Here is a 9,893-nt window from a genome sequence, read left to right on the forward strand (position 1 = left end):
TAGATATCTAGAATATGCACATTGAAACATGTGTATATAAACTTCCTCTAACTTCAGGACAAATGAACTGTTACTAATTTACTATGAAGATATCAGCACTCAGCAGTAACCCAAAGTATCTCTTTATGAGTCTCAGAGACAAAAGCATCTACATTACAGAACTGCAGCAGGCAACCTTGCCCATCACTCATTTATTAAAACAAAAGTGAATATGAAATAGACAAGAGGGATCTTAATCATTCCCATGTTTCAATCTCAACAAAGAATGTGAGACATGTCTTCTCTCTCCACTTAAACATCTCACAATAACACTGCTTTAACATCAACGAAAATTGACTAATATCAGGTGGAGAAACTTAATTTATTATTATTCTTTTAGCCTAAAAAAATAGCAGTTATAGCAATTCTATTTTATTTGATGCATGACTGCATCCATACAGTCAACTGGAGCACGTAAGTAGCATGAGAAATGTTCCTTCAAAATAACTGCATTAAATGCTCTTAATAAGAATCACAAAGAAGCTCCAACAAATTGTTAACAAAATTAGTATTTTCCTTACCTATCAATCTTTCAGCATGGGGTTTACTGATATTTACAAACTCATGCTGAAGAAACTGCAAAAGGTTCTGCTTCGAAGTTTCAGTAATAAGTCGTTTAATTAGCAGCAAATCAACAGAGGATGGATGATGTTTTGTCTCCAAAGGAATGGGTGGCATAACATCTGTTCTGCGAGCAAACCTTACAGTGACATTCTTGCTGCAAAAGAGAACAGATGGTATAGTATAAGATGATTGTGGACGGTAGTTCTTGGAAGGAGAACCTGAATAGATATATTTACATACTCAGGTGCATCTGACAAAAATTTAAACTGAAACTGTGCATAAGGGGTGATAACAGCCATTTGTCGCATGTAATGCAATATTTTTGACTGCAATGCAAACACAGGAACTTATGTTAATGAAACGTTTTGAGTTTATAGGCATGATAACATTGTATTTTGGAAAATGGAACTACTTAAATATAGCTGGAGTTTGCAGCAAATTTATTAAAATTGCATCAAATACTATTTACATACACGGTATGTTGTCCAGTTACCCTCTATGACAACTTGAATTTCAGCTCCATGCCAATTTTGCTTGTTCTCCCGTTTCTCATGTAAATGTACATGAGGAATGTTCCTGATAATTGAAGCATTATTTATTTGGAGTAGGAATTTGACTATCGGTTCAATTATAATATTTAAAACATACTTATGAATGTCAATATCCAGCCTGCAAAAGGTAATATAATTTTGTTTTTTCATTGATGAAGAGATCTCAATAGGAAGCCCAGTACTCATTTTGGACCATATCAGTGCCTGCGTCCAATTAAAGTACAGGTCAATAAGGAAAACCGAAACCAGTAAGTAACTCACTCGAGTTGAAAGTTGGAAACTGTTACAAGTTAATCGTCAGAGTTGATGAAACTAAAAAACAAAGAAAAAATATATATATTTAAAAACAATTGCATGCTGCCAATACCATCTTCGCACCAAGACCAAACTTTCCCCGTGTCTGCTTCAAGCCATACTTTGTCCCAGATAGAACTACAAGAATAGGATAAGCTTACAATCAGTGAGGTTACTAGTACTACCAACACAAAATAACTACAGAAATGTCCGCACAAATGTTGATTCACAGACAACTCAGGTAGCAGGTTACCGACTGACCTCGACCAAACATATTTGGGATGTCATCATGTGGCATTCCTTTTCCATTATCCTGCAATTAGTAACAAGCATGCTACATTACACAAACAGGAATGGGAAAGATAAGCAAAGAAAAAGATAACACTTTGGGGCTTAAGGACCAATGTGTACCCATACAGTTTTACAGTTTCAAAGTCAGATGAAACAGTTTTACAGACTGGGTAAAAACTAAGACATAAAGACCAATGTCTACCAATACAGCACCACGAACAAGGCTTAAGGAAGAAACAATGCGCACCTTGCATGTAACTCTGTAAAATGAAGCCTCACCTCTACCCTTGATACCCTTTGAAGCTGGAGTATCTTTCACTTTTTTTCCAAGGAGAGCATTCTTTGCTTGTAATTCTTGAGCACGAGCTTCTTTTGCTAACCGTTTCTGCACAAGAAGATATAATGTGAGACAGACAAAACCACGTAAATAGAGGCTACGCAATTTCAGAAATTTTAATGCATAGCATAAACAATGATCATAATTTCACAGCATGTTTGTTTTTGCGGTGAAGCTAGCCTTTGTAGTTTTGATGGAACGGCGGTACACATTGGTTTGGGACACGAGAAATTGAAGTCCAACGCAACTCCAAAAATATACTCAAATTGGTTACCGTAGCCAAATTAACAATTTATACAATTTGCTCCATACTAACTAGTATATCTCAGTAGTACAGCAACCAATGCTGCAAAGTAAAATTGAACACACCTCGCGAGCCTTTACGGTTTCAAAATCATCATACAGTGCTGCATCAACACGTTCACGGTCAACAAGACCAATCATAGAATTGAATTTGCTTTTAATTATCTCCTCGCTGCAAAAACCAGATTAACAGGAAGAAAAAATCATTAATTAATTCAACCAATGCACTAAAAAATTCACTTGAATTATATCAAGTTGTCAACAACCACACTTGTAGTTGCAAACTTACATAGTGATTTCAACCACGGGAAGCTCTGATATCGATTCCGCCGAATCAAGTGCGTTCTCTACTAATTCTCTAACAGTAGTATAAAGAGATTTTCCAGGCTGAATTTAAATCCACGGAAAATTAAATATCGCAAAATTGAAGTTATACTACCAAATCAAACACATGATTGCGAAATTAAGCTTACATTATCAAATCCTGCAATGTTCTTGTTCTCTGCGAAAAACTCAGCCGGAGATTCTACAATTTTTTGAAAAACAAAAACAAAATCAGTTGAATAATAGAGATAATGAAACGTGAGATTGCAACCTAGAGAGAGAGAGAGAGAGAGAGAGAGACTTTGCTTGAGAACGGTTTCTTTTGGTTTTCGAGGTGTCTTTGACTTGGATTTCTTTGATTCAATTGGACTTTCACTGTCCATGGAGATTGAATTCAAACGAAAATATTGAATAACTGTGAATTTCGATTTTGAATGAATGAAGCTTGAGTTCAGATTTAGAATTCTCGATTCAGCATACCAGCTCCTTCACTAGGGCTTTGAAAAACAGAAACTGCTTTGTTTTTTGTCTGCGTTCCAGTGCTGTCGTCCGCATTGTAGATCACGCTGCTGTGGTCATTAGATTAAAAATATCAACGGCTGATCTTTTACGAACGATGGAGACGTGATATTTTAACGGCTAAAATTCACGATCGTTTGTGCGCGTCTGACTGGGTTATGTTTTCTGCTTTCCAAAAAGAAAGTGCCGATGTGGTATGTAAATTTTATAGCTATTTCCCGCCAATACCATACTTGCTCAGTTTTCGTACACCCGGATCGTTTGTACCAGCGTTTTGTATAGATGATATTCGATCAAGTGGTCAATATAAAATATTTTACATGAGTAATGTATGGTTATTAAACTCATTTATTATTTGATATTTTAATATAATAATAATCACGTTTCTTTAAAGAATATATATTTTTCAAAAATAATTTTTATGAGAAGCATTTCAAAATAACTTATCATTTTAATTATTTTTAAAATTTCTTTATAAATTGTCTTTTGTTGTTCGCAATAACTATTCTAATCAACCATTTGAATTAGTGTATTTTGATGTTCATAGGCCATTTAATTAATTAAAGAGCCCACAATCCCACATGTTATTTCTCATACATTGGGGATAATTCCACCCAATTACATGATTATCTCAAGAGCTACAAGTCTCAAATTCCACGAATAGTTTACTATGTGTTTAGTATTACAATGTATTTAATAGTTCATTTTAATTGATGTGTTTCTCTATCCCTTATTTTATGATTTTTTTACCCAAGTTCAAAGTTTTTGACATAATACTTAGGGGAGTTACAATCAATTCAACTTCACTTAGTTTGTTAAGTTTGTTATCTAACTCAGTTATAAATTTGTCACCTAGCTCAATATGCTAATATCTATAACACATAAGTGATAGTCGAGATATAGTTATATTAATAAGATTTCAATAGGTGTTTACAATTATTTTTAAACTTACAACAACTACTCAATTTTCATTTCAATCTCTACATGCAAATGAAACTGAAATTGTATGTATATAAAGCATATATATAAAGTCTAATCTCTTTTGAGAAAATTCTTGAACCATTTTGCAGACAACTTTGGATATCTTTTGAGACCATCGTTGTAATCTACAAAATTGATTCCAAAACGCAATGTATAGCCTGATGCCCATTCAAAATTGTCCAACAATGACCATGCAAAATATCCTTTTATATTTACGTCGTTCCTAATAAAATTGAAAAAAACAATAAATTATGTGTGAGAAATCAATATTTAAATATATAAAAATCATTCACTTATCTGATTGTAGAAAAATCATTCACTTACCTGATTGCAGATCGAACATAAAAAAGATGACGATAATAATAGTCAATTCTAAAAGTGTCTAAAAGAGCTTCTTCTAATGATAGTGTTGGATCGTTGAATTCATCAACACCTAAAAATTAAATTTTCAACAAAAAAAAAATTGTCATCATATATTTGTTATAGGTAAAAATGTTAAAAGAAAAGATCACACATAAACACAACCTTTTAGCAAGATTTGTTATGCATTCTATCTCCCATTTACTCAATATAATAACATTTAGATACGATGAATATGAAGTGCGGTGTATTTACCATTTTCGGTGATGTAAATCAAAGGGTTGTTGTACTTTTTTTTTTTTATATAGAGTAACAATTCATGAATTCCTCTCGGATATACAAATATCCAATTTGAAGTTGCCTATAAATTAAGATAATTACAAACATAAGTTATATATACACTAAAAGATATGTAATAATAATATGTAAAAGTTCAAATGATATTCTATATAAATTTTCAATTTTCAATTCCAGAAGCATAGTTGAAAGGGTTGAGTTAAGACATCCGAAAATATTTGAGGAAGAGATTAAAAAAAATTCAAAATCCGACTACTAACAATCAACATATATCTATTAAAAAAACTATCAAATTACATATGTACCCTTGGACCTATGGGATTCCCATTGAGCTCAACTTTCCATCACAAAAAAAAAAAACAAAATACATTCAATTATCAAATTCAAAATGTTGATTAATTTTTAGAGAATGATCAATAAATAAATGTATGCTTACTTGTAAGATTGGCATGAGAATCAGTGGTGTAACTAGGATTATCATTGCTAAGATGAGGTACATTAGAAGCATAATTAGAGGTGTAATAGTTTAGTCCAAGGAAATCAAATGAGCCTTTGAGTAGCCTTTTGTTGTTTTTGAAAATCGAAAACCTTTGAAAACAATTTATGCCATCGAAAATATTATTGGGTTGAGTCGCATAATAGGTCGCTCTCTTTAAGACGTTTCGAGGCACTGCCCAAAATTGTGCAAGGCAGACTATCAACCACGAAGTCCCCAAGATAAAACAGCCTAGTTACTCTGTATCGGAGTTCTACTGCACTGTAGAAAACCGTTCTAGAATTACACCCTCTGTATGTCAGTCGAATGACTAACACTCTAATATAGCACGAAGGCTACTCAAGAAAATAAGAAGAAGAAGAAGAAGAAGAAGAAGAAAATTAGGGGGAGAAGTGAGAAAAGCCTCAGATATGGAGTGCTTTTGGTGTGCTTTTCCAAATGAGGTGAGCTCTCTATTTATAGAGGAGTTCAACAACTGGATTTGAGAAAAAAAGGGGGGATCCAAGAAGCACGAAGTCCATCAGCTGGCTACCAGAAACGTGCCTCAAAGATAGGAAACGTGACTTGACTAGGCTTCTTGACGGGGCAACAATTAAAACGTGGGAAAAACTCAACATTAGGGTTTTGACTTGGCAAATAACCGAAGCTAAGTCAAATTAGGGTTTTGACTAAGCAAATAACAAAAGATTAGTCTGTTTAGGGTTTGAATGAACCAGAACATTTTCGTAACTTGTGACATAACGCAAGCAATTAATTGATTAAAATAAATAATTAATTTTCATATGTTTAAAAACTTTAATACACCACAAACCAAACCAAACCATGTTTGTTTATATGATAGAGTCTAGCATGCCAAATATTAAAATCACACAACATGTAAGCAGAAGGAGACATCTTATTCATTTCAACATTCAATTTAAACATGCCATCAGTGGCGTACCCTTTCCCAACAAAGATACCATTTTTAGAAATGGTGTACAAATCTGCCCCTATAGATTGAGTGAACCCTGCCTTATTGAGAAGAAACCCTGAGACCAGATTCTTTCTTATTTCTGGAGTGTGCATTACATCCTTCAGAATTAAGGTCTTTCCAGATGTGAAAGTTAGTTCCACATCTCCAATTCCAGCAACATTAGTGGTGTGGGAGTCTCCCAACATCACTTTCTTATCTTCAGCAGCAATGTATGTTTTAAACATAGCACGATCATAACAGACATGGCGTGAGGCGCCAGTGTCTATCCACCATCCATCTGATCCACCAACGAGGTTGATCTCAGTTATCATTGCAACGAATTGCTCTTCGGTCAAGTTGGCCTGATTTACAGCGCCTGGCTTGTACCTACACTTGCGTGCCATATGACCCTCTTTCCCACAGTAGTAACAGAGAAAGGGGAGAGGGCCATTTCTAGGAGGTGGTGGCTGCCTGGCAATTGGGACCCTTTGGTGGTTCCCATTCCTGTTGCTGTTCTTTGAAGTGCGGTTCTGATTCTTTAGTTGTTTGTCGTTTGGCTTCAGAACTGCTCCGATGGACTTCTTTTTCTTGTTATTAGCTACAAGAAGAATTTCATCTTTTTGGTCTTGCTTGCGAGATTCCTCCTCAATTCTAAGGCGGGTTATCAGACTTTCTAGAGAGAATTCTTTAGTTTTATGCCTAAGAGAATTTTTAAATTCTTTCCAAGCAGGGGGCAGTTTGTCAATGTAGTAGTCATACAGAACATCAACAAGTCCATTAAGAATATAATTCTTACATAAGTAATCATTATTTTCCCATTGGGTTAATTCAGCAGCTATTTTATCATTTTCAGCTTGTTCACCTTTTTTTGGTACAACAGGAATGTCATCCTTCAAAACGTTGTCAAGCTTTTTCGTGGTTAGAAAAAACAACATCTTTTGTTGCCATCGTTTGAAGTGACTTCCCTCAAATCGAAACGATTTGTTGTAGTCAGAAGCAGATGAACCTGGCCCAGTAATTTCGTCGGTAGACATGGCAGTTCAGAAACGTCTTAAAATTGTTGTTTTTGAAAATCGAAAACCTTTGAAAACAATTTATGCCACCGAAAATATTACTGGGTTGAGTCGCGGACTAGGTCGCTCTTTTTAAGACGTTTCGAGGCATTGCCCAAAATTGTGCAAGGCAGACTATCAACCACGAAGTCCCCAGGATAAAACAACCCAGTTACTATGTATCGGAGTTCTACTGCACTGTAGAAAACCGTTCTAGAATTACACCATCTGTATGTCAGTCGAATGACTGACACTCTAATATAGCACGAAGGCTACTCAAGAAAATAAGAAGAAGAAGAAAATTAGGGGGAGAAGTGAGAAAAGCCTCAGATACGGAGAGCTTTTGGTGTGCTTTTCCAAATGAAGTGAGCTCTCTATTTATAGAGAAGTTCAGCAACTGGATCTGAGAAAAAATGGGGATCCAAGAAGCACGAAGTCCATCAGCTGGCTACCAGAAACGGGTTTTGACTTGGCAAATAACCGAAGCTAAGTCAAATTAGGGTTTTGACTAAGCAAATAACAGAAGATTAGTCTGTTTAGGGTTTGAATGAACCAGACCATTTTCGTAACTTGTGACATAACGCAAGCAATTAATTGATTAAAATAAATAATTAATTTTCATATGTTTAAAAACTTTAATACACCACAAACCAAGCCAAGCCGGACGGGCGGACGGCGGCGCGTGGTGGTCCATTTGCTTGCGTTCTCCCTCCTTCAAAAAATTGCGGTGCCCCTTGGGGCCCAACCCAATTGTGAAACTAACACCTTATAAAGGTTATAAATGAGTGTGTTCCCTCCTATGTCGGACTTCTCATTTTTCAATTCACAACATTAAAATCCATCATCAATGCCATTTATCTTCCATCATTTCCAACACCTTTTTTGTTTTTTAGAAAACTTTGGCAATCGTTTTCCAACCAAGGAATGCATGTTTTTTTGGATAATGCCCTGTTGTCAGTGGATCCATATACCTGTAATTATTTTTACCAATGAAAAATAATCAATTTGTGAATTTTCATGTTATATGTTCAAGTAGTATAATTGTTATTTTATTTCTAACCACAATAAAAAAATTTATACATAAATTAATGACTAATTCAAGCTAGCTTTGATGGAGAACAATTAGTATTCTAATAGAGCTATGCACTTACCATCCAAACATGAAGTCAATTGCTCGTTCAGCTGCCATTTGATCTAATTTGCTATTTGAAAATGGAATGAACCAGCTAGTCACCAAGGTTATACCTATTGTACCCTTTTGAGATTCGTGCATAGATTATTAGGGTTTTAATTGTTAGGTAGTAAAAATTGCATAGATATTTAATATGTTTCGAAGTTACCACTACCATTTTTCTTTACACTTAGTGTGAGTTTCACACATAAGTCTTGAAAACCAACAAAAAATAATATATATAAACTTTAAAGTTTTAAAATATTCTTATTCGGGTTATAACAAACTTGATATTTCTTCTTATACACTTCTACGGCTGTTGCATGAGCAAGAAGTTGGTGATGTGAAACCAAGTAGGGCTCTGTCCCTGAATCACCACCAGTGCAATTTGAATTCAACCATTTAGAACATCGACCAGGTGCAAAAAGTCCGACTGCATAGCCACCCATACTATAAGTCAAAGGCTCGTTCAAAGTAATCCAATGTTTCACCCTATCTCCAAACTCTTTGAAACAAAGTTCCGCATAATCTCGAAAATCATTTTTGAAAATTAACCATCAATTTTAATATGATTTAGTTTTATTGATAGATTAATACTCAATTTTTTATAATACAAAAATAATCTAATTAAGATCTCCAACTAAATTAACACCACTAATACAAACAATTAAACAAAAAAAAAATATATATACATATATATATATATATATAACACTGCGTTAAATTACTCTAAAGCAACTAATTGAACGGAAATTGAATTTTGCATCACTTACACAATGTGAGGGCTTAAGAAGCCACCGTATTCATCCTCTAAAGCTTGAGGAATATCCCAATGAAATAGCGTTACGAATGGCTGTAAACCTATCATATTGCAATTCAATTTATTTTGTTTAACTATCGGTAGTTGTTGCTTGAAAAGTTCAAATGTGAAGTTTAATAAATAAATAAAAAAAGAATTTCAAGTATATAAGCAAAGCTTGGACTAACCATTAGCCAAAAGCTCATTGATGAGGTTGTTGTAATATATGATTCCTTCTTGGTTTATACCGCCATCGAGTTTTCCTTCTATTGATATTTATGAATATTGAAAAGATAAGTAAAGTAAAACATTATTTAGGATCAATATAATTAAGTAAAAGTAACTAATAAGAGGAGTTAATCCTCAATGTTTAACTCACTTGGGAGGATTCTAGACCACGAGATTGAAAATCTGTAAGCGTCCAAATTCATATTTGTCATGATTCCGATATCTTCCTGCGATGTATAAGTGTATATTATCTATCATTTTTTATTGTATACGGGATCTACTGATTTTTTGTGTTATCTATTTTTTTTTTTATTTATTATTATTATTATTATTAT

At 34.1% G+C, this 9,893-nt stretch overlaps 2 protein-coding genes across 2 annotated transcripts in view; both read right to left on the reverse strand.

Moving 5' to 3' along the window:
* LOC101514181 (DNA topoisomerase 6 subunit B) overlaps positions 1–3,393 on the reverse strand; it is a 6,252-nt gene extending 2,859 nt beyond the window's left edge. The window contains exons 1-11 of the mRNA XM_004486876.4: positions 3,005–3,393; positions 2,853–2,905; positions 2,669–2,766; positions 2,446–2,551; positions 1,987–2,124; positions 1,710–1,761; positions 1,522–1,586; positions 1,252–1,358; positions 1,077–1,179; positions 844–929; positions 561–757 (exon numbers count right to left, since the gene is read on the reverse strand). Of these exons, the coding sequence (XP_004486933.1) occupies positions 561–757; positions 844–929; positions 1,077–1,179; positions 1,252–1,358; positions 1,522–1,586; positions 1,710–1,761; positions 1,987–2,124; positions 2,446–2,551; positions 2,669–2,766; positions 2,853–2,905; positions 3,005–3,086 (1,087 nt within the window). The 5' untranslated portion in view covers positions 3,087–3,393. The remainder of the gene's footprint in view (positions 1–560; positions 758–843; positions 930–1,076; positions 1,180–1,251; positions 1,359–1,521; positions 1,587–1,709; positions 1,762–1,986; positions 2,125–2,445; positions 2,552–2,668; positions 2,767–2,852; positions 2,906–3,004) is intronic.
* A 1,840-nt stretch (positions 3,394–5,233) lies between these two features.
* Positions 5,234–9,859, reverse strand: LOC101513835 (beta-glucosidase 12-like). Its single transcript, XM_073364236.1, has 7 exons — positions 9,710–9,859; positions 9,519–9,596; positions 9,305–9,392; positions 8,795–9,074; positions 8,512–8,636; positions 8,238–8,291; positions 5,234–5,421 (listed from the first exon to the last, which is right to left on the reverse strand). Exons 1-7 carry the CDS (start codon positions 9,768–9,770, stop codon positions 5,274–5,276), a joined length of 834 nt encoding a protein of 277 aa, XP_073220337.1. The 5' UTR covers positions 9,771–9,859; the 3' UTR covers positions 5,234–5,273.
* Positions 9,860–9,893: the final 34 nt, after the last annotated feature.

This window comes from Cicer arietinum, chromosome 1, assembly GCF_000331145.2.
Source record: "Cicer arietinum cultivar CDC Frontier isolate Library 1 chromosome 1, Cicar.CDCFrontier_v2.0, whole genome shotgun sequence".
NCBI classification, from domain to species: Eukaryota; Viridiplantae; Streptophyta; class Magnoliopsida; order Fabales; family Fabaceae; genus Cicer; species Cicer arietinum.

Coding starts and splice junctions, on each gene's coding strand:
- LOC101513835 (XM_073364236.1), bottom strand. CDS start 9,770: ATGACAAATATGAATTTGGACGCTTACAGATTTTCAATCTCGTGGTCT. Junction 9,393..9,518: donor CAATGAGCTTTTGGCTAATG/GTTAGTCCAAGC, acceptor GCAATATGATAG/GTTTACAGCCATTCGTAACG. Junction 9,075..9,304: donor TTCTTAAGCCCTCACATTGT/GTAAGTGATGCA, acceptor GTTAATTTTCAA/AAATGATTTTCGAGATTATG.